Consider the following 22,032-nt stretch of genomic DNA (forward strand, 5'->3'; position numbering starts at 1 on the left):
CACACTGCCAGTCTTTTCTCAGAGAAGCTGTTGCATGGGCGACCCTCTCTGCATGTCAGTCATGGAGGACTTAGTTTCACCTCTCCACCCCCATCTTCTCCACTGTTCCTTTCTGCCCTCCCTCCACTTTTCTCTGGGTTTAGCCTTTTATTCCAACATGGGAAGGCTGGTGAGACTTTCTAGAAAGAGGCTGATTTTGTGGAACAACTGGAAAGCGCGGGCAGTCCCAGGGAGGACATGGGCAAACCCACCCCTGAGACCAACCTTAGCAGCTCTGTGCATGGCCTCTTTCCTTTAACACGCTGGCAGCTGGGAGAGGCCTCACGTCATGTATGGGCAGCTGCTGGACTGGCTTCGATACTTGGTAGCCTGGCAGCCTGTCATCATTGGCCTGGTACAAGGCATCAACTACATCCTGGGCCTGGAATAGTCAGGCAGAAGAGCATCCACCCACCATGGACCTCAGGGCACACTCCTTTCTGCCCTTCAAGACCTCCTGGGGGGAAATACTCAAGGGGCACTTGGGCCATCAGGACCCTTCTGGCTGTGACCGGGCTGGGGAGGGATATGATGGCGAGCTAGCCAGTGGGGCTGTCAGCAGTGGGAGCTTTTTAAAAGAAAACTATTTTGATGAATATATTTAAAAACCTTTTATATTGTGGAGCATAAGAATTGCCCCAACTCCTCCAGGCCTTATCCTTCCTGCTTGAGCAGGGCAGGAGCAAAGCCACAACATTTTTGGTTTAAAGGAGCCTTCTTGCCTCTGGCTGAGAGCCTCAGCCCACCCCCTTCTTTCCTTCCCTCCGTGGGGCTCAAGCCTGACACACTCTGTGTGGAAGAGCTGAAGCCCTCCGACTGGTGACAGATGAGTACTGAGAGGTGAGGTGTCTTCTCTCTTTCCCTGTCCGGGAGCCATAGGCTGGTTGGGGCAAGTGGAACTTTATGACTTTTCCAGTGAGGGAAGCCTCAGCGCCTCAGAATGCATTGAGGACTTGTTTGTGGTCAGCCAGAAGCAGTAACAGCTTGAGTAGCCTGCCCCGAGCAGGACTGTGCTCAGCCAGGAGCCCATCGGAGGCCATGGGGGCTCCTGTGCCAGGAAGTGGTGACATGTGCCAAAGGCCATTCTGCCACATCACTTCCTTCCCCGAAAGCCTGGGCGAGTGTGTGTACGTTCATCTGAATGGGCGTGGCAGAGGGATTGTAAGAAACACGAGACTTCTCCCTGTCGTCAGTCTTCCCTGGAAGCTGGCAGGGGATTCCCAGGCCAGGGAGTATCCCTGTGTCAGCCTCGTCATTCAAGGACCCTGCCTGGGCCTGCCAGCATGAGTTGGGGTAGGTGGGAGGAGGGTAAGGCCCAGGTGAGTATGGCTTCTGAAAAGGGGTTCCAGGGAGACAGACCCCAGCTCTGGTCCTAGGCATTTTGAAGGAAGTAGGATGGTAGACATGGGCCTTCCTCACTGTGCTCCTAGGGAGTATGGCCCAGTTGGGCCTACCCCTTCAAGGGCAGCAAGAACCAAGAAAGATCTTGTCACTCCATTCTTAATAAAGCTCCATGAGCTGGGTTGGAAAGTTGAACATTATCTTGCTTTTCTTTTTCCCACCTCCTTCCCTGGGGTCCTCAGGGGTGCGTTGGCTGCCTTTTGCTGTTCCCGTTGGAGAGCTGGGGCCCTGGGTGGTTGGCCCCACACAGCATCCCTGGGAGTGGTGGAATGTCAGGCTCCTGTCCTGTGGCAGAAGGGGCCCTGGGGCATCACCGGGTGGCCATGTCCTCACCACCTGAGGTCAGTGCCCTGCCACCACCCCTTTTCAGGGGCCATCATCAGCTTTGATTCTCTTACTCAGTGTGGCTTCCCATGGTCCCCCACTGCTCGTGCCCATCTTCAGAGGGTGGAGAAGGGGCTGGTTGAAGGGTCCAGGGATCATCCTTTCACTGTTGTCCCCTCAACTCCCACATCAGGCTCATGTGAGAAGCTGAGGCCCAGCTGTTCAAAGCTCGCTCTTCACATTTCACCAGTCCTGAGTCCCATGACCTCCCAGCGGCCTAACTCTGGTTCTTGGTGACACTCTGAAGCAGAAGCCTATCTCCTCTCCATCTCAGCCTCCACCCCTACCTCAAAGGACTGTGTGTCTGGGAGCCCCGGGCAGCCTTGCCTCCTGACAGCTGCAGGGTGCCGGGGTGCCTGAGGCAGCATTTCCCTGTGCCCTGCAGCCTAGGAGTTCCTGGGGCAGGAGGTAGGGGAGGGACTGGCGGTTGGAAAATGTCAAGCAGAGTCGTAGAAAACAGGATGTGACTTGTCTTCTAAACTAGTACGAGTCTGGTTTTCCACATCAGGAAAACCCCTGTGGGATTGGAGTGGACAGTGTTCCTAACGCATCCTCTAAACCCAGTTTCGTGCCCTTACCTGCCTGGCTCTGTCCCCAGCTCTGCCATCCTGCTGACCACAGAAGTCACAAACCTCAGTCACTTAGGTTTTGTCCTTCACACTTGATAAACGCATGCATTGGGTCACCATTCTTTCTTTTTCTGCCTCCATGACCCTGGCAGTGAGTGCCTCACCGCACCTCATCCTAGTCCTGGCCCTGCCACAGCCCCAGCTCCATTTATTCCATCAGCGACCAGGCTGGTGTTGCTGGAGCAAGTGCCAGGCCATTTGCCCTCTTCCCTGGGAAGTGCCCTTCTTTTAGGGCGAGGGCACCAGTTCATGTTTCATGGCCTTTGCTTGGCTCTGAGAGGTTCCTGCAGACAAGTCTGGGCAGTGCCATCAGTGCAGTTCCCATGATGTGGCTCACATGGGACCAGGCATAGCTGAACTGAGCTTGTGGAGCTCCAAGAAGGGCTATTACGAAAAGCAGGGCTCTTCAGGCTTCCTGGGAGCCAGGTAGGGGAATCTAGACCATCTGGTGAACCTAGACCTGCATCTCTGGCCAAGGGGCTGGGTTGAGAGACGGGAGAATCTGAGTTCAGGTGGTTCTGGGCAGGTGTTGGCTCAGTGGTTGGGGGAGTGGGGAGCCTGAGAAAGATCAGGGTGTGGATGGGCTGGGGTGACATTGAACATGAAATGGTCAAAGTAATGCAACATGTTGGGGTCCCCAGTGCCTAGGACAGTTGTCCCCTTGAATATCAATGTGATCTGTGAAAGAGACTTTCTTACCCTTTGTGACCATGGGAAGGTGAGACTAAGGATAGACTAAAGCCCCCACCCAGTCTAATACCATCTGGAGAGTAGGGTGTGCCAGGAGCTGCTGCCCACTGTGAACTCTGGCTCAGGCCCGGGGGGCAGGAACCTACCAGGTGGCGTGTCTGTTTGTGCTCACTGTCCATATAGCCTACTTTGAATGACTCGGTTAGAGTAAAAGTGAAAGTGAAATGGGGTGTGGGGCCAGTGCTTTCCCAGAAGGATTTCACTCTATCCTGCCTTTCCCAGAACCAACTCTGGCAGTGAAGAGAGCCTTGTCTCCCTCTGTGACTGGGTGAGTGCCCTGTCCCCCTGTGGGCCCCTGTTTCTCTATCCCTATACTAAAGGGGTTAGGATGGACTGGAAACTAGCATGGTTGGTAGTTAAGAGCTTGGGTGAAAAAAAAACTGTCCCTGGAGAACACTCCAGCTTTGTCTCTACGTGCTGAAGAGCTCCAGCCTCTGCTGGATGCCTGCCTTCCTGTTGTCATTTGGGACAGGTGGACAGAGGAAATAGCGATGCCCAGCAGTCCATGCAAGTCAGACCCACTCGGGACTGTGGAATCTGCAGGGAGGAGAGGGCGACGCTTAAAATGTGAAGAAGTAGTTATTCACCATTCTCCACCCCCGCCTGCCCCCAAAGAGGAGGAAGTTCATCACATACATATATAGAGCCAGGCACGCCAGCTCCTGACACATACATCATGACCACGAGATGGAACTGGACACCAGGTGGGACCTGGGGCTGTGTTTGGGGGAATGAGGGGGAGGGGAGGGGAGGGGAGGGAAGGGGAGAGCAGCAAGGGTTCTGAGAACAGAATGGAGCAAGAGAACGGTGTGGTTGCCCCAAGCTGTAGCCCCCAGGTGACTCCACTCCACTGTACTGCTACTTTTTCAGCCTCTGTCTAGGTGCTCTGGCTCTGGCTCCATTCCAAAATCTTCCTCTGCTCCCTTCAAAAAAGCGACAGGAGGAATGAGCTGAGGGTCCTTCTGCCCCTCCAGTTCCCTGGGCAGAGCCCAGGAATCTCTGGGCCAGGGCTGTATCTGGGCAGCAACTCCTTCTCCAATCAAGGTCTGAACCTGGGTGCTGAGCATTCCCAGGCAGTCCCTACAGCTGCTGATCTCTGTGACCTTCTTTTCCTCAGACACCAGCCCTTTGTGGGTCCTATTCCTGTGTGCCCACATCATCTGCCATTTGGCCAGAGCCACGCCCATCCTTCAGGCCGTCACAGCTGCCACGACCTCAGGTGGGATCACAAAAGACCCTTCTTCCTCCCGACCCCCAACTCTCACAACAGCTAAGTGCTGCCCAGCATTGGAGGTGACCTGGCCAGAAGTGGAAGTCTCACTAAGTAAGGAGCAATTTTAAAGAACCCAGGAGGGCACAATGGTTGGAGGGTGGGCTGTGGGCACAGAGGATCCAAGGGATTGACTCCTGAACGTAGCCCCCAGCTCTTTTGTGATGCAGCTCCCCACCAACCCAGCCAGCTTGGCTGGGCACTCGGCACTCTCCCTCTCCCTCTCCCACCCAACATCATGAATGTGCACACAGGCCCAGCTCCCAAGATGTTCCATGTCAAATGTGCCAGAATTCAGTCATAAGGAAAGGTCAGAAGTCTTTCCTTATGCCCAGAAGGTCAGCTGCCCAGAGTCTAGACTGCAGTGTGCTGCAAGGTCTAGCCCCTCTTCTCATAGCCCACTTGCCTCCTGGCCACCTCAGGGAAGAAGTGGCCTACTGGAGCTGCCTCCTCGGCTGGGGCTCCCAGAGTTAGTGAAGCTGGACACTAGAAAAGGTCATCACCTGAACCAAGGACCTGTTCCCAAACTCCTCTTGCTCAGCTCTGGGCTTCCGTTGTAGACAACTACCCCTCCTCTTTAGCAAACTTGGCCACCTGGGTGGTGTGCAGGCAGCACTCTAGGTCCCTGGATCGTGGGGACTGCAGAGCTGGGCAGCGTGGGCAGGCCAGAGGATGGTAGGGGGAGGGTCTGTTCTACAGAAGGGCTGATGGCTGCTTGTATCCCTAGATGGAACGCTGACTTTGTCCTGTACCGCCTACAGCTGCTTCCACCACTTCAGCATCCTTTACTGGCTGGGCAATGGTTCCTTCATAGAGCATCTCCCAGGCCGGCTGTGGGAGGGCAGCACCAGGTGAGGGGTGTGGTGGTGAGGCCAGCGGGAGGGAGGCAGCCTCTTGCAGCCCTCTCATGGCCTTTCTTCTCCACTCCAGCCGGGAGCGCAGGGGCACAAGCACCCAGCTGTGGAAGGCCTTGGTGCTGGAGGAGCTGAGCCCAGCCTTGCTCAGCACCAACTTCTCTTGTGTTTTTATGGATCCTGAGCACACTGTCCAGCGTCACGTCATCCCAGCCCATCTCTTGGTGAGAAAACTGAGGAAAGGTTTCCAGGGATAGGAGCAGCTCTGCTCCAGCGTGGGGAGGAAAGGGTAGGTGGGCTCCACCCAGAGTAGTCTCTAGCTAATGACAAATAGTCCCCCAAGTCCCCAAGCCTGAGGTAGAAACTAGAAAGAACTTTGGACTCAAGCAGAGGCAGCATGGCCTAGAGGAATGTGGCGAGAAATGTCCCTTCCCCCTTGACTCTATCCTTGTCTGCCTTCACTTTCCCCAGGCTGGGCTGAGGAGAGTTGTGCCCCCTACTGAAGAAGCCCTCCAGAGGGTCCCCTCTGCCTGACAGGTGAACTCTAAAGCCTGGTTGAAATGCCACCTCATCATTTAGGTCTAGGCTGTCTCTCAGCTCAGGCCACATTCTGCAGCAACTGAATGTTATATGTTATGCTTGTATAGGCATACCTCATTTTACTGTGCTTCCTGGATATTGCACTTTTTACAAATTGAAGGTTTGTAAAAACCTTCCTCTGTGTTGAGGAAATCTATTAGCACCATTTTTCCAATAGCATTTGCTCATTTCATATCACATTTTGGTAATTCTCGCAATATTTCAAACTTTTTCATCATTACTGTATTTGTTATGATCTGTGATCCATGATCTTTGATGTTGCTATTGAAATTGTTTAGGTGCCATAAACCACAGTACCTAAATGAACTTAATTGATAAATGTGTGTTTTCTGACTGCTCTACCAACTGGCTGTTCGCCATCTCTCCCCCTATCCTTGGGCCTCCCTATTCCCCCAGACATGCAACATTGAAATCAGGCCACTCATTAACCCTATAATGACCTGTAAGTGTTCTAGTGAATGGAAGAGTCACTTGTCTCTCACTTTAAATCAAAAGCTAGAAATGATTGAGCTTAGTGAGGAAGGCATGTTGAAAGTTGAGATAGGCCACAAGCTAGGCCTCTTGCACCAACGGCCAAGTTGTAAATGCAAAGGAAAAGTTCTTGAAGGAAATTAAAAATGCTACTCCAGTGAACACATTAGTAGTAAGAAAGCAAAAGAGCCTTATTGCTGATATGGAAAATTTTAATGGTCTGGATAGATGAAACCAGCTACAACATTCCTTTAAGCCAAAACCTAATCCAGAGTAAGACCATAATGCTCTTCAATTCCACGAAGGCTGAGCAAGGTGAGGAAGCTGCAAAAGAAAAGTCGGAAACTAGCAGAAGTTGGTTCATGAGATTTAGGGAAAGCTGTCTCCATAATATAAAAAAAGCACAAGGTGAAGCAGCAAGTGGTGATATAGAAGCTGCAGCAAACTGTCCAAAAGATCTAAGATAATGAAGGTGGCTACACTAAACAGATTTTCAATGTAGAAGCAGCCTTCTTTTGAAAGAAGATGCCATCTAGGATGTTCATAGCTGGAGATGAGAAGTCAGTACCTGGCATCAAAGGGTCTAACGCAGCTGCTGACTTTTAAGTTAAAGCCAGTGTTCATTTACTGTTAATCCTAAAGCCCTTAAGAATTATGCTAAATCTATTCTGCCTGTGCTGTTCTCTGCAAATGAAACACTGAAGTCTGCATGACAGCACAGACAAAAAAGATTCCTTTCAAAATATTACTGCTCATTGACAAGCACCTGGTCACCAAGTGCTCTATTGGAGATGTATGAAATTAATGTTTTCATGCCCGTTAACACATCTTGCAACCCATGGATCAGTAATTTCAACTTTCAGGTTTTTGCCATAGTGATTCCTCTGATGGATCTTGGCAAAGTAAATTAAAAACTTGGAAAAGATTCACCATTCTAGATGCTATTAAGAACATTTGTGATTCGTGGGAAGAGGTCAAAATATCACCATTAACAGGAGATTGGAAGAAGTTGATTCCAACCATCATAGATGACTTTAAGGAGTTCAAGACTTCAGTGGAGGAAGTAACTGCAGATGTGGTGGAAATAGCAAGAGAATTAGAAGTGGAGCTTGAAGATATGACTAAATTGCTAGTCTCATGATAGAGCTTTAATGAGGAGTTGCTTCTTATGGATGACCAGAGTAGTTCCTTGAGGTGGAATCTACTCCTGGTGAAAATTCTGTGAAGAATGTTGAAATGTCAACAAAGGATTCCAGGGGTGTCCAAACTTTTGGCGTCTCTGCACCACACTGGAAGAAGGGTTGTCTTGGGCCACATATTAAATATGTTGCAACACATAATCACAAGTCTCAAAAGTAAATTTACAATTTTGTGTTGGGCCACATTCACAGCCATCCTGGGCTGCATGTGGCCCACAGGCTGCAGGTTGGACACCTGTTAAATTACATAAACTTAGTTGATAAAGTAGCACAAGGTTTGAGAGGATTGACTCCAGTTTTGAAATACAGTCTGTGGGTAGAACGCTGTCAGACAGCGCTGCATACTACAGAGAAATCATCTGTGGAAGAGTCAGTCAATCAATGCCGCAGACTTCATTTTCTCATTTTAAGAAATTGTCCCAGCCACCCCAACCTTCAGCAACCACTACCTTTATCTGTCAGGAGCCAACATCAAGGCAAGACCTTCTACCAGCAAAAACACTGCAAACCACTGAAAGCTCAAGTGGTAGATAGCACTTCTTAATTAATGTACATTGTTTCTTAGAAGTGCTATTGCACACTTAATAGACTACAGTATAATGTAAACATAACTTTTATATGCACCTGCGAACCAAAAAAAAATTGTATAACTTGCTTTATTGCGATGCTCACTTATCACAGTGGTCTGGAACTGAACCTACAATCTCTCTAAGCTAAACCAGTATTTTTTTTTTCCTCAAATAGAGTCTGAGGGATATGGGCAGAGGCTGCTTCTGTTCTACAGCTGTATCTTTGTCATATCCCGCCTGGCCCACAAAGGGCATTCATAAATGATTTTTCCATAGAGGCATGCCGACATCTCAGAAAATTTAGGCCATTTTCCCATTCACAGAACTTGGCCTGTTCTAGGAGGGACTATGGGAAGGAGCTAAAGACAAAAGTACATTCAGGGGACACAGACCCTCAGAAAAGAACAGCCCATAACACTCCATGAGCAGCGGTCAGCAGTGGAGTATGAGAAGATTGTCTGGGCTGAAGGGACTTTTAAGAAGGCAGGTTCTGGAAGGCGCAACAGGAACAAAGGTAAGTTCTAAAGAACCCAGATTTCTCTTCTTTCCCACACAGATCAGGCATCTCAGCAGTCAAGGGAGAAAAATAGACTTTATTTACAAGTAATAACATTTAGAAAAGATCCATCCCTGGCCCTTAAAAACCTTTCCATCCATCCAGATCCCACCCCAGTAAAAGTCTAGGGAAGGTGGGGATGAGCTGCTGCTGCTGAAGGCTAGCTATCACCCCCCCTTACCACCTCCCTGCTGTCCTGGAAAAGAACATCCTCTGGGCAACTGTGCCCTTGGGCTGGATGGGAGCACCTGGGGGTAGAGTGTTCCCACCAGGTCAATGCCTAGTCCTGGACTTTAAGAGCAAGGCCCCCTGTTACGCCTACCTAGCCACCAGGAATAGCAGGAACCAGGGCCTGCTACTCCAATGGTCCCTTCTAGATCCAGAGGCTGAGGGGAACTGGCTGAGCCCAAAGACCAAGCTGCTAAAAGCCATCCTCAAATCTTGTGATAGAGAAATGACTTTGCTTTGCAAAAACATCAGGAGGCAAGGTAGGGAGAGGACCCAGACTGTCCAGGCTCCAGGCCAACTCTGAAGACCCATCTGTTCACCTAGTGAAGGCTCTGGTAAAGGTCCAGATACCAGGCCAAGGTATGCCAGGCATCACTGTCTCTAGGGGTTTGGCCACTCTTGGCCTGGAAGCTGAGAGAAGGCACTGAGGGACAGTAGAAGAACCAGGCAAGGGCAGCATCAGGGACATAGGTGGGGCCGCTCACTGGTACTGGTCCTTTAGTGCTTTGCCTGAAAGAGAAACACAGTCAGTTGGCTGGATGAGACTTGTGGTATCAGCCTGCACCAGCTGCTCCCAGAGCCCCCCGACTAGGCTCCCTTCCATGGTGTGGCCCTGGACAGATCTATCTTCAGGTTACCAGTTGCTGGATGTGTCTAAACAGCTCGGATGTTTTACTAGGAATGGATATGTCTGTCTCCACTCTAACAATAAGCAGCTCACCAAGATAAGGAGTACCTGCTTAGCGCCCAGCCTCCACTGGCCTAGCTTGGCCTTGCCCTGGGGCTGCCCCATGCTCCTGCTGGGCTTCCTGAGTTCAACCCTCCCCCTTCCCTGTTAGTGTCTCCACCTTGCCCTTGGCCCGAGGAGTGGCAGTGGCAGCAGCAATGGCGGCAGCAGTGGCAGCGCTGGCTGTGGTGGTGGCGATACGAGGAGAGCGACGGGTTCCACTGCGGGTGTTGGGGGAGGCCTTAGACAGGGCTTTCTTTGAGGCCCCCCTCCGCAGAAGGCTGTTACCAAGCTTCTTGGGCGTGTTGAGGATGTTGAAGGCTGTGGACTGGCGGCGGTCATCCTATGGGGAGGGGCTGTCAGATGGGGCTCACTGCTGCCTTTCCAGTGTCTCCCTTCAGCCCCCAACTAACCTGTTTGACAACAGCTGGGACTGCTTTCTTCTGGGCCTCCGTAGTGCTCTGTTTTCGCCCTTCATGCCGGTCCCGGGGAGTCATGGGGCGTGGGAAACAGCTGGTGGGCTTCTTAGTCTATGGAGAAGAGACCAATTAGGCAGACATCAATAAGAGGACTTCACATCCAAAGCCAGGCGTCTCAGCTGAGTGGACCTTGTAAGTCAACTTGTCCAACCAGCAGCACATCCCCTCTGCCCCCGAGCCAGAAGCCTCCACTTTCAAATTTGCTGAGCTGAACCTGACCTGGCAGGCTGTTAGAATAAAACACAGGAGCCAATGTTGCCTACCTCAGGGGTACCAGGGCCCTGGTGGGGCTCTAAGGAGACCCGTTTGCGTTGCCGGGTGGTGATGCCAGTGCCCTCAGCTATCTGGGTTGGCTGCATGCTGGCTCGACGCAGGGTCTCCTGGGGGTCTCCGGTTTTCATCTCCTCGTCTGTGATGGTAGCCAGGCTCAGGGAAGGCTGCATGGAGTGGAAGTGGTCAGTGGACCCAAGCTGTCTGGAGATGTATCAGGACTGCCCCAGACTTTTCACTGGCCTGGCATCAGGAACAGCTGGAGCCTTCCTGTCACAAAAGGCCTCCCTCCCCTTTGTCTTCCCTGCACAATGGCCATAGAAAAACAGTCCCAAACATACTGCTCCAAGCTCCTGCCCACCCCCAATGACTTCACCCCTGAGCTCCTTCCCTACCAGCTGTTCTACTAGAAGCATCTAGTCGCCTTCCTCAGGAGATCAGATACCCAGGGCACTATTACTTAAGCTAGTCAGCAAGTGACACTGGGAAGGAATGCCAAGAGGAAGAGGTGAGCCAGCACAACCAGGTCCTATGCAGGTGACCTCAGAGCTCACCCTGGACTCAAGGGGATAGCAGGTCTTCAGGTGTGGGGGGCAGACTCGATTGCGCTGCTGCAGCTCTGCAATGCGGTTCCAGTCATCCAGCTGCTCAGGCTCATCCTGGCAAGTACCCATGTAGAAACTGTTCCTTCCTGGGGGGGGCAGGATAAGTTCAAGCAAATGGGGGCTAGAAGGCCGGGAAGAGAGGGTGAAGGCAGCAATTCTCCTACATCTCACCAGCCTTTGCTGCCACCACTCTGTCCACCTACCCGGCGAACCTCAAGCCCAGTAGCCCAGAGTCCTGCTCTGTTCAGAGCTGCAGATAGAGGAGCAGGGCTCACAGACCATATCTACCATGGGGGCTCGCTCACTGCTGTCTCCCTGGAGAAGTCAAAAAAGGTCATATATAGATGCTATGATACCAAGAGAAATCTATTAGTGGGCCAGGAAATGATACCCAGGGGGTCCCTAAATGGCAAGAGACTCCCAGAGGAATCTAAATAACTGGCCAGTTTGGTCCTCTGGCAGCCCCTCACCACCTGAGAAAGGTGTGAAGGGCTCTGGACAGCCTCTGAGCTTCACTATTATGCTGGGACTCCAAGGCCTGTTGTGTGAGCATTTCCAATTCACCTTTGCTGGACAGCCGAGGCCCTGAGACTGCAGTAAGGCAGCCAGGAAACTAGCCTTAGGTTTTTAAATGCTTGTCCTTTCGCTGTGCCACAATGTGCTCCCAGTCAACATTTAGGTAAGGGTAGGAAACGGTCCCCTCACCTGAAGGGACCCCACTGGACACCCTGGCCTGGGAACGGCGAGCAGAGCTGCGAGTGGTGGGCCGGTAGCCAGGCAGGCTGAGCAGAGCTGAGTTGCCGTCATCAGGAGAGCCCAGGCGGGCTAGAGACTGGGTGGAGGAGGTGGCTCTCGGGCCTGCCTGGGAAGCAGGGGCAGACTGTGTGCTATAGAAGGATGAGTTGGCGCTGTCTGGCTCTTCCACATCTGACTTCTGTAAGAAAGGATGAATCTGTTGTGGGGTGGAGCGGGCACCATGACACCCTAAAGAAGCCTCCCGCTGTTCCCCCTTCCCGAAGCCCTCGGATCCTACAGCATGGCTCCGCAAGTTTCCACACTGCTCTGCAAGGGTTCTTAGCTGGACATCTGCAAGAAAAGGGCTGCCAGAATCCTGCAGAGGTGCTATGGGTATCGAGACTCTTTTCTATCCACTTTTCCAGAGTCTACCCACTAACAATGCTTTGAGGGAAGGGAGGCAGAATGTATCAGACTATTTTAGGAGAGATGCAAGGAAATGAAATGACTGGCTCAAGAATCAAACAGCTAAGAAGTGCGAGAGCCAGGGCTGGAACCCATGTCTCCTGAGCTAGTCAGGCTCATCCCACAGCTCCTGCATCTCCCATCTCAAGCTTGTCAGGGTCCCAACCATCTCAGGCAGGGGTCCAACTCATGGCCCAGGATGACTGAATGCAACAAAAAAAAATTGTAAATTTACTTAAAACATGAGAGAGAGAGAGAGAGAGAGAGGGAGGGAGGGAGAGGGAGAGTGTGTGTGTGTGTGTGTGTGTGAAAGAGAGAGAGAGAGAGATAATGTATTTAATGTGTGGCCCAGAGATGCCAAAAGGCTGGACACCACTGTGAGCTTCTCTAGCTTCTTGGTAGCAGATGGCACCCTACCCACAGAAGTGCTCCCTCTACACCAAAGGCACCTCTCCTTCCCTCCCTAATCTCCTTAGAATATGGAAACAAGGGCCAGAGCCCCCTAGGCTGGCAGGCAGCCCACTGGCGGACACAACACATCTCAGCTACCCTGGGGTTGTGCTGGGAGACCCCAGTTGAGCTACAACTTCTCCATATTCTCTCCCTTCAGCTTGTGCAGGGTCAGTGCTACACACGGAGAGGTTTCCAGCCTTTGAGTCAGCAGATAGGTGTCCAGTTACAGCCCTGACCTTTTCTACAAAAGAGGCCTAAGATCCTTCTTAGAATCTCAGCTTCCCTTTCCATAAGACATGGACTGGCCATCCCTGCCCACCTCTTAGGGCTGTTTTGAGGACCCCGTGGCAAGGTGCCCTGGAGCAGACATGAGCACTACTGTCCTGCAGCCCCACTCCCAGGAGCCTGACCTTGGTCATGGTGATGTTGATGATTTGTGTAGTACGACGACGAGCAGAGCGGGTCTTCCGTCCTGAGTCCAGGAAGCTGTCTCCCAGGGAGTCCAGGCTGCTCTCCAGGGGTGGCTGACCCCGAGTAGGGATGGGGGTAAAGTAAAGACTTTCTAGGGATTCCACCTTGGGGGGCAGGCGCTGGGTGATGGGCGAAGCTGGCTCTCCAGGGATGCTGTTGCCGTCTGGCTGGGTACGAGGCAGCTTGCTACAGGATAGAAGCCTGCTGAGGTGCCATTCTTGGGGCCAGAAAGCATTTTGTCCATCCCTTTGCTCCAAAGTGACCAATTCTTACATTTATGATAAACAGACCTGGTCAAGCACCACATGTTCTGACTTTTCAGAGGTACCAAGGAGAGCCCTTCAGCTGGGCTCTCCGTCTCTGGTGAGCCCATCCACTCCCATGGCCCGGCCCTTTGAACTCTTCAATACTGGCAACTCCCAGGCCTCTGCCTTAACCCAGACCCTACTCTTCAAACCTGTACATCCACTGTCTCAGACACCTCTCTGGGCACCCACAGCTGCACCACAATGAATGTCCCCATCTGAGCCCACCTGTGTGTTCCTCTCCTGTCTCAGCTAAGGGAAGCAGCCTCCACCCAGGCTGCCCAGCTATGAACATGGGCACAATTCTACCTCTTCCCTGTCCTGTCTCACCACACTTCTCTCTGCCCTCGTGGCCTCCCCTGGTCTGCCTCATCTCCTCTCACCTAGACTGACAATGACATCTGAGAGAAGCACCAGAGTGCTGACAAAAACAAGGACTTGGGCCAGGCTGCCCAGGTTGAAGCCCAGCTCTGCCACTGTGGGTCCTTGATCAACTGACTGCCCTTTATGCCCCAGTTTCCTCTGTTAAGTGAATTACTATTTTTTCCAAGTGCCTATAACTGTGTGATACGTACAAATATTAAATAAAAACAAATGTTTCCAGTCTCAGCTTCTGCATTGATTATAAGGATAAGCTAACACGCAAATCTGATCATGTACTCAATTTCAAACCCTTCCAAGGTCCCTCAAAGCACCAGCCTCCATCAATGGGGAATCCAGCTGGCTCTCCCAACTTTACTTCCCAGCCCAGCGAGGCTCTTTCTTGGCCTTGGCTCTCACTGCTCTCTTCTGTCCACTGGGCACACATTCCTATCACTTCTTTCAAGACTGAGGAGTGACAGCCTCACTGAAATCTTTTTGTTCTGAGAGTCAGCTTCCAGAAGGCAAAGGGACCATGTCTTATTTATGTCACAGCCCCAGTGCCCAGGATTGAGCCTGATAAACAGTAGCCTCTCAATGGACAACGGACTGTGGGAAGAAGGGCACCTCCTGACCTGGTGATAGTGAGTGGGGTCCCCTCCTCACAGCTCAGATCCAGGCTGTCAGTACTCAAGTCCAGCTGAGGCTTAGCCTGGGGCTCCCGGCTCTTTAAGGCATCAGTTGCCACCTGAAATTTGCCCAGGTCTCGAAGCTGCTGGTCAGCATGGGCAACCTGGGAAGCAGGAAGAGTGAAGAGAAGCCTAAGGCAGGGATGGCTTAGGAGAGGAGGGCAAAGGGATCTGTTATGACAGGGGTAAGGGAGTCTGTCCAGCCAGATCCTTACCTGTGCCTCCAGGCTGCGCACCTGGGCAGTAAGGTGGCGGCAGGTCTGTTCAGTCTCCTTGGTCTTCAACCCAGCCTGCTGTAGCTCACGGCCCAGCCGCTCGGCTTCGGCCCTCAGATCCTTGTTTTCCTTCTGCAGCTGCTCCAGGCCCCGTAGCTGCTCTTGCAATTCTTGGTTCTGCTGCTTCTTGGCATCATAATGGGTCTTAGCTTTCTCCATCTGTGTGGACAGTTTGGGGGGGGGGGGGGGCGGGTAAGGGTGGGAGACAGTAGAGGGCAAAGCAGAGTGGGCCAGGACTGGGCTCCTCACCTGCAGCTTGTAGTGCTCAGCTGCCTGCTCCTTCTGGCTTAACTGGGCCTGCAGCTCATTCAACTGGGCCTGGAGGCGCTGGGCCTCCTGCTGGCTCTCCCCTCCCTGGGCCTGGAAAGCATGTGATGTGGAAGGCTGATCTGGGTGACGGTCTGGCTGCTCCACCCAAATCCACTGACTTGCCCTGGCCCCTTGGGCTCTATGGCATTTTCTCTCAGGAAACAAAAGCCAGAAAAAAAAATCCTTTTCTTACCACTCCCCCTTCCCCAACTTGAGCATACACCTTTCAAGGTTCACAGTCTCCAGATTTCCCATCCAGCTCAGGCCATGTCTGGTGGAGTTCTGACAGCCTTATCTCCTTTGAGGCCAAGCACAAACTGTCCCATTCCCTCTTCCCCTGAATACACAGTCTCCCCAAGGAGGAAGGAAACCGATGCTCTCACCTGGGTGCAGAGTATGGGGCCAGGCGCTTGAAATATGAGCTCCCACGACATGTGAATTCATATCTCCTCAGAGTGACTCTGGGAAGTAACTTTATCTCCATTTCAGAGTTTAAAAAATTGAGCTCAAGAAATTTAAGCAAATTGGCCAGAGACATAGAGACTAACTAGCAAAGTAAAATCTGACCCTTGGTGCACTTGACTCCAAAGCCCATGTGGACTGATTTATGGTGCTGGCACTGCCCCTTCTCCAGACCAGACTCCTTGGGAACAAGGCCCGTGTCTGATTCTCTGTCTACCTGCAATGCCAGCAAGTGCTTAGTTTGTAGTGATACTGGACAGGATCACCTGGCCTCACCTCTCCTACATCTCCTCTCACCAGGAAGGCCCCTAAAAGGAGTATAACAAGCACCTGTTTATCACAATCAAGACACAGTGTGGAGTAAGTACCTGGTAGTGAGCTGGGGAATCAAAGCCCTCAGCTCCCACCAACTCCTGTGACCCACCAGGGCTCTAGTGAGTCCTAACGTCACTGGTGCCAATTCCTTTGCTCCTAGCTAAAAGCTGTGAAGCCTAGACTGCAAAGAAGCAAATATTAAACCGAAAGTGACGATACTAAGAGCACTAACAATATTAACTTCCATTATAACATCACGTGTCACTGACACTCTAGACCAGCACTGTGCAACAGAACTTTCTGCAGTGGTGGCAGCGTCCGGTATGGTAGCCACGAGCTACATGCAGTTACTGAGCAGAGTAAATCTAGCTGATGGCACTGAGAAACTGAATTTTTAATTTAATTTTAATCTAAATAATCACCCATAATTAGTGGCTACTGTAAATAGCAGCAAAGGTCTGAGAGACAGAAGTAGCTCTGGTCTTCCTTTCAGAGTTTCAAGAAGGCACACAAATGAGTCACAGGCAGGTCTCCTGAGGCAGCCAAGCCCCCAGGGTATGCTCCTGTGCCTCCACACCCACCACAGCCCAAGGGCTTAGAGCACCTTCCCACCCCCCTCTGTCCCACCTTCAGCTTCTGCTGCTGCACCTTGCTGGCTTGGTTGTGGTCAGCTAGCTTCTTACTCAGTTCTTCCACCTAGTGAAGCAGAGGAAAAGGAGAAGGGAAGTCTCAAGAGGCCTTCCCCTGGACACCCAGGCAAATTATGGGGTATTCCCAGACCAGTTGCCAATATTTTTAGAAAAAGAAACTCGGGTCCTTCCTCTAGCCCCCAGTTAGGGAAGAGCCTGCTGCCCAGGATGGATGGCAGGACCTGAGTGAGGCGACCCAACACACAGGTGCTGCCAGAGCCACCTGCCCAGGCTCACCTCCACCACCAGCCTGCAGGGACAGAGGTCTGCAGCCGCCACAGGATTCACAAGAATCAACTCTGGGGAGCTGACGCCTTACCACCACCCTACTGCGGCTACTGCCATTCCAAGCCCCAACCTTCCTGGGTTGGAGATAGGAACAGGGGACCTAGCCTGTAACTTTAGCAGACATACTCATTCAATAGCCATCCCTCCTCCCAAAAACTACCAAGGCAAAAGCCCACAGATGATCAGCCCTCTTCCCAATACCCACAGGCTGTTAGGGCTGATGCTAGCAGTGTGGTTAGTGTGGGGGATCAGACTGCTGGGAGACAAAGCAGGGGCAGCACATGTCCAAGCCCACCCCACTCCCACAGAGAGGGAGAGCAAGGGGAGGGAGGGATGAGAGAGAGCATCACAGCCACAAGCGCCCCTGGCTCCTCCAGATTCCAGGAGCTCAAGCATCATCAGCAAAGGCAGGAGACCAGGGCTCCATTGCTAACTGTTTGTCTTCAGCTTGTCATCCTGGGCTCCCAGAAGAAGGTGATGAGAGGAGGGGAAGGCTCAATTCCTCTGATTCCTCTGTAGGCCTGAGGTGACTGTGCAGGACAGATGACAGAGAAAGGGTGCTCCCACTTTTAAATACTAGCTTGATAGCTTGACATCTAGGGCAGCACAGAGGGACCCTTGTGAGAGCAGCACTGCAGACCCTGACACTCCTCTGTCTGGCAGAGGCCCCTCCTGCTCCTCTCTCAACCTTGGCCTTCCGGTTCCCAGACCTCTTTATTCCATGCTCGGGGTTAAGGCAGACATCCTGAGCTCACAACCCTCCCTAACCTGAGAAGGAGTCCTTGCTCATCACCTTCACGGCTTCTGTGGGGAAGAAAAGTGCTGTGCTGAAAGAGGCCCCCAGTCATTCTGCTAATCCTCCTCTTCATTAAGGACCCAAACAGGGATGAGAACTTTGAGGTTTGGGAATCCCAAGAATTATCTGTGCTTGTTTCAGATATGGGAAAGATGAAGCCTACCCTACCCCTCATCCCTGACAAAGTACAGAAAGGTGGAAAGGCCGACCTGGGACGGGTGGGATGAGGCCTGAGAGGGCCCGGCACACCGCACGCCTGGGCAGCCTGGGCCTGGATTCCACGGCTTGACCCTGCCCCCTTCACAAACAGTTCACAACGGGAGCTGGCGGAGGCAAGCTGCAGCCGGGGTCATGCACCGAGACTGGTCACCGCTTAAGCAGCCAGCATTTAGCAAGAACCCCAGGCATTACCTGCTTAGTTTGCTCTCTCTGAAATACCTCTAGCTGTTCCACCTGTGCATGGGGGAGGAGCAATGGAGACAGTGAGATGGGCGCTGCAGGGGCACTGGTCCTGCTGTGACACTGACCTCATTAAGGGTCTGACACTCCCCCTCCCCCCAAGGAACCAGACTTCTAGTAATTTTTAAAATGACAGTTTGGCTCATTCTAGTCCCCTGTGGCTCCAGGGGCCTCTACTGCAGGTGTGCCTCAAAATGTGCCTCCAGAATGGGAGATGGCCTTCAGTTTGACTCTCCAGGGACAGAATCTTCAAGGAGGGAGAAGGCTACTGATATTTTTTTAGGACAACACGGGGCAACAGATTTGGACTCTGCCAGCCACCTCTCCTCCTCTGCTACACGGTGAGTGAGTGGAGACAAGACACTGCGATAATGTGGGAGCCTAAGTCCCTGGGATGCAGAGGAAACATTCCCTATCTCAGGCCCAGTCTTTGAAGTGTCGTTGAACTGGACGCCTTACCTGGGCAGTGAGTTTCTGCCTCTCTTCCTGGAACCGCTGTCTTTCCTCCAGAACCTTGACCTTGGCACCCTCATACTTGGCAGTCATCACTTCCAGCTCCCGGGCAGTGCTCTGTGCTTCCCGCTGCATCTCAGTCAGACGGGCCTCAGCATCAGCACGCACAGTTGTCAGCTCTTGTTCATACTTCTCCCGGGCCTGGTCCAGCTCCACTTCCAGAAACTGCCGGCCAAGGCTGGCCCTCTCACCCAGCCCCCGGTTCTCCTCAGCCAGCAGGCCATGAGCTTCCTTCAGCATGCTCAGCTGCTCTGCATAGCTGGCCTTCTCTGCCCGCAGCTGCTGGGCTGCTCGCTCTTGCTCTGCCACCTTCTGTCGTAGGGGCATCAGCTCCCCAAGATCCCGCTGGGCCCGCATCAGTTCTGCCCGCAGCCCGCCAGCTGCCTGCTTGCTTTGCTCCAGCTCCTCACGATGGCGTTTCTCAGCAGCTGCCTGCTCAGCCTGCAGCTGCTGGCACAGGTGCTTGGCGGGCAGCAGCTCACTCACCAAGGCCTGTGTGCTGGTGTGCTCGAGCTGCAGGGCAGAGAGGGCTTGCTCCTTCTGGAAGAATTTCTCCTGCCATGCCTTTAATTCTTGGCCCAGTTCCTCTGCTCGCTCTGCCTGTGAGGCCAGCTCTTGTCGAAGGTTCTCTGAAGCCACCCGTTGTTTCTCTGCCTCCTCCCGAAGAGTCTGGACCTCCTCCCGCAGAGCAGAGCTTCGTTCAGCGGCTCTGGCACTGTTGCTGGCTGTCTCTGCCTGGAGCAGACGCAGCCTTTCCTCCAGCTTCTGACTCTTTTCTGACTCAGCTACAACAAGCCGCTTCAACTCCTTGCTCTCGCCCTCCTTCTCCAGGACCTGACGGTTCAGTATAGACACCTCCTCCTCCAAGCTGCTGATGAGGCTGTTTTTTCTCTCAGCCTCCTGCTGGCCCCGGGCCACCTGAGCCTTCCACTCATCTTCAGCCTTGGTATGGTCTTGGGCCTTGTTGCGGAGGGTGGCCAGCTCCCTTTGTGCTGAGGCTAAAGTGTCCTTACTGCGCCCCAGCTCCTTGACCTTCTCCTCTAACTGGCCCCGCAAAGTCTCCAGAGCAGCAGCTCGCTCCATCTGGGAGGCGCGCTCAGACTCTAAGCTGCGCTCCAGGCTGGAAGCCTTTTCCTGATGCTCACGGCACTGCTGCTCCAGCTTGCTCACCTCTGCCTGCAGAGCCTCCATGTCAGGGCCTCTTCGCTTGGTCTTTCCAGTAGCCTCAGAGTGGGCTCCTGACCCAGAAGTGTCTTCTCCACCAGCTGTCCCTAGAGACTGCTGGTGCTCCTCCTCCTTGGCCAACTGTTTCTTCAGTTGCTCCACAGTTTGGTGAAGCTTCCCCAGCTCCATTCTCTGGGCTTCCTCCTGCCCACGAAGCTTGGCCAGCTCCTGGTCCTTCCCTTCCTTTTCCCTCAAGGCATGGGCCAGTGCCTCCTGCAGGGTAGCAAACTCAACACGCTGCTCATTGAGGGCATTCTGCAGCCGCATCTCAAGCTCTGCCTTGGCAGCCTTCTCCAGTACAAGATCAGCTTGGGCTCGGCCCCGCTCCTGGGTCAGCCGGGCCACCTCCTGTTCCTGCTTCCCACGCTCCTCCTGCTGCTGTCCCTGGCTCTCCATCAGCGCAGCCCGCAGCCTCTCCAGCTCACTGACCATTTGCTCTGCCTCACGCTCCATGGCCTGCAGTGCAGCCTGTGTGCTGCAGAACTGACGCCCCTCCTGCTCCTCCAGCCACTCTGATTCTCTGTTTCCTGCCCTTGGGGGCTCCTTGAGTAGCTCACAAGAGGTTGTTTCCTGCTGTTCACCTGCCTTGCGCACCAAGGCTTCCAGACGGGTCACCTCCTTGCTGGTGGCAGCCATCTTTTCCTGCAGAGTGGAGAGGTCATCTGCAAGTTTCTGGGCCCTGACCTCCTTCTCTTGGACCTGCTGGTGGGCTCTGGCCAGGCTGGCATGGAGCTGGGCTAGTTCACTCTGCTGCCGGCCTATCTGGAGTTCGCTGTGGGCCTCTATCCCTGCCACCTTCTCCTTTGCCTCCTTCAGCTCCTGGCGGGCCTTCTCACATTCTTCCTTCAGGGTCATCAGCTGTTCCTGGAACATGGCACCATACTGGGCCTCCTCTTGCTGGCTATCCTCGTACCGCTTACGCCAGGTGGCCACCTCCTTGGCGAGCTGCCCACACTCACTCTCAGCCTCACTCTTGGAGGCTACAGCCTCTGCCAACTCTCGCTGCAGGGCTTCCATCTCAGCCTGATGGGCCTCTCCAAGCTGCTGTAGTCTAGCCTCCAGCCCTTTGCGTCCAGCCTTCTCTTCTTCCAGCTCTTTCCGTTCCTGCTTATGCTGCTCCACCAGGCTTCGGGTCTCTGCCTCTAGCTTGGAGATACAACGCTGCTGCTCTTTCAGGGCATCTGCAGCCCTGCGCTTCTCCTCTTCAAGGCTGCCCTTGGTGATCTTCAAGGACTCCTCAAGGGCCCGGGCCTGCTCCTGGAGCTGGTTCTTCTCCTGGGCAACCTTTTCTCTCTCAGTTGCTTTTCGCTGCTCAGACTTCAGCTGGGCCTTTAGCTCTGCCAGCTGGGCCTGGGTCTCACACTGCTCCTGGCGGGCTGCCTCAATGCAGGCATGGAGTTCCTCCACCTTCTGGCTCAGCTCTGCTTTCTCCCGTTGGGCCTGTGTCACTGAGGTCTGGGCACTGTCCCGGGCTTCATTAGCAGCCTGAAGTTGCTGTTGCAGGACCTCTAGCTTGGCAGCCTTCTCCTTCTCCAAGGTCTCTACTTGCTGGAGGGCTGAATCCCTCTCCCTTAAGGAGGCCTCCCGCTCCTCAGCAGCAGTGGCCAGTTGCTGAGCATGGTCTCGCCTGGTGGCCTCCAGCTCCTTGGTGGCCTCCTCCAACTGCTGCTCCTTCTGCTTCAGGGTGGTACTGAGCTGTTCCACCTGGTGGCAGAGGCCCTGGGAGGCCTGCTCTTGCTGTTGGATGGTCTGTGCGAGCTGGGCCTGTTCCTTTTTGGCCTGCTGCTTTAAGCCTGCCAGTTCTTGATTCTGTTGCTGGAGAGTGGCATTGAGGGTGGTGAGCTCAGAGGTCAGTGTGGCCACCTTGGCAGACAACTGGGCCTCCTGGGCCTGGGAGGCCTGCTCCAGCTCCTCCTTGGCCTGGCTGACATTGGACAGGGAGCTCTGAAGCTCAGCAATCAGGCCGGCCAGCTGCTGCTTTTCTTCTTCAAAGTGGCCCCGCTCAGCAAGCAGCTTGGCTTCCTGCTGGCCCCGCTCCGTCTCCAGAGCCTCCACCCTGGCTTGGAGCTGTGTGTTGTCTGCAGCAAGAGTGGCTGCTTCTTGCTTCAGGGTTTCCAGCTGGTGAGACAGAGACAAATTGGAATCAGCATGACTCCTCGGGCACCATGGTCCCTCTGGCAACTTAAGGTTGCC

At 53.4% G+C, this 22,032-nt stretch overlaps 3 protein-coding genes across 7 annotated transcripts in view; 2 read left to right on the forward strand and 1 right to left on the reverse strand.

The window, feature by feature from the left end:
• The window catches only part of RNF121 (ring finger protein 121), an 82,254-nt gene extending 80,158 nt beyond the window's left edge, over positions 1 to 2,096 (forward strand). Inside the window, exon 9 of one of the 2 annotated variants that reach the window (XM_045818145.1) lies at positions 310 to 1,575. In XM_045818145.1, the coding sequence (XP_045674101.1) occupies positions 310 to 430 (121 nt within the window). In that variant the 3' untranslated portion in view covers positions 431 to 1,575. Of the gene's footprint in view, positions 1 to 309; positions 1,576 to 1,957 lie in introns of those variants that run through there. The other variant, XM_045818147.1, reaches the window with a different exon arrangement.
• A 1,271-nt stretch (positions 2,097 to 3,367) lies between these two features.
• On the forward strand, positions 3,368 to 6,238 carry LOC123805518 (interleukin 18 binding protein). The gene is made up of 6 exons (XM_045818148.1): positions 3,368 to 3,471; positions 3,819 to 3,907; positions 4,321 to 4,527; positions 5,201 to 5,324; positions 5,404 to 5,551; positions 5,799 to 6,238. Exons 1-6 carry the CDS (start codon positions 3,368 to 3,370, stop codon positions 5,859 to 5,861), a joined length of 735 nt encoding a protein of 244 aa, XP_045674104.1. The 3' UTR covers positions 5,862 to 6,238.
• A 2,501-nt stretch (positions 6,239 to 8,739) lies between these two features.
• NUMA1 (nuclear mitotic apparatus protein 1) overlaps positions 8,740 to 22,032 on the reverse strand; it is a 75,596-nt gene continuing 62,303 nt past the window's right edge. For all 4 annotated transcript variants that reach the window (XM_045818342.1, XM_045818343.1, XM_045818344.1 and 1 more), the window contains exons 14-26: positions 18,562 to 21,957; positions 18,055 to 18,096; positions 16,498 to 16,566; positions 15,034 to 15,144; positions 14,725 to 14,943; positions 14,456 to 14,613; positions 13,095 to 13,341; positions 11,737 to 11,965; positions 10,981 to 11,117; positions 10,420 to 10,593; positions 10,091 to 10,207; positions 9,799 to 10,020; positions 8,740 to 9,460 (exon numbers count right to left, since the gene is read on the reverse strand). In XM_045818342.1, the coding sequence (XP_045674298.1) occupies positions 9,449 to 9,460; positions 9,799 to 10,020; positions 10,091 to 10,207; positions 10,420 to 10,593; positions 10,981 to 11,117; positions 11,737 to 11,965; positions 13,095 to 13,341; positions 14,456 to 14,613; positions 14,725 to 14,943; positions 15,034 to 15,144; positions 16,498 to 16,566; positions 18,055 to 18,096; positions 18,562 to 21,957 (5,133 nt within the window). In that variant the 3' untranslated portion in view covers positions 8,740 to 9,448. The remainder of the gene's footprint in view (positions 9,461 to 9,798; positions 10,021 to 10,090; positions 10,208 to 10,419; positions 10,594 to 10,980; positions 11,118 to 11,736; positions 11,966 to 13,094; positions 13,342 to 14,455; positions 14,614 to 14,724; positions 14,944 to 15,033; positions 15,145 to 16,497; positions 16,567 to 18,054; positions 18,097 to 18,561; positions 21,958 to 22,032) is intronic.

The sequence above is a fragment of the Phyllostomus hastatus genome, unplaced genomic scaffold (assembly GCF_019186645.2).
Source record: "Phyllostomus hastatus isolate PE091 unplaced genomic scaffold, TTU_PhHast_1.1 phas_scaffold_317, whole genome shotgun sequence".
Lineage (NCBI taxonomy): Eukaryota > Metazoa > Chordata > Mammalia > Chiroptera > Phyllostomidae > Phyllostomus > Phyllostomus hastatus.

Bases quoted from the DNA above. Each gene is read 5' to 3' on its own strand.
- LOC123805518 (XM_045818148.1), top strand. From the start codon at position 3,368: ATGGGGTGTGGGGCCAGTGCTTTCCCAGAAGGATTTCACTCTATCCTG. The intron at 3,908-4,320 runs GTGGGACCTGGG...TCTTTTCCTCAG, and splicing joins GAGATGGAACTGGACACCAG to ACACCAGCCCTTTGTGGGTC. The intron at 5,325-5,403 runs GTGAGGGGTGTG...TCTCCACTCCAG, and splicing joins CTGTGGGAGGGCAGCACCAG to CCGGGAGCGCAGGGGCACAA.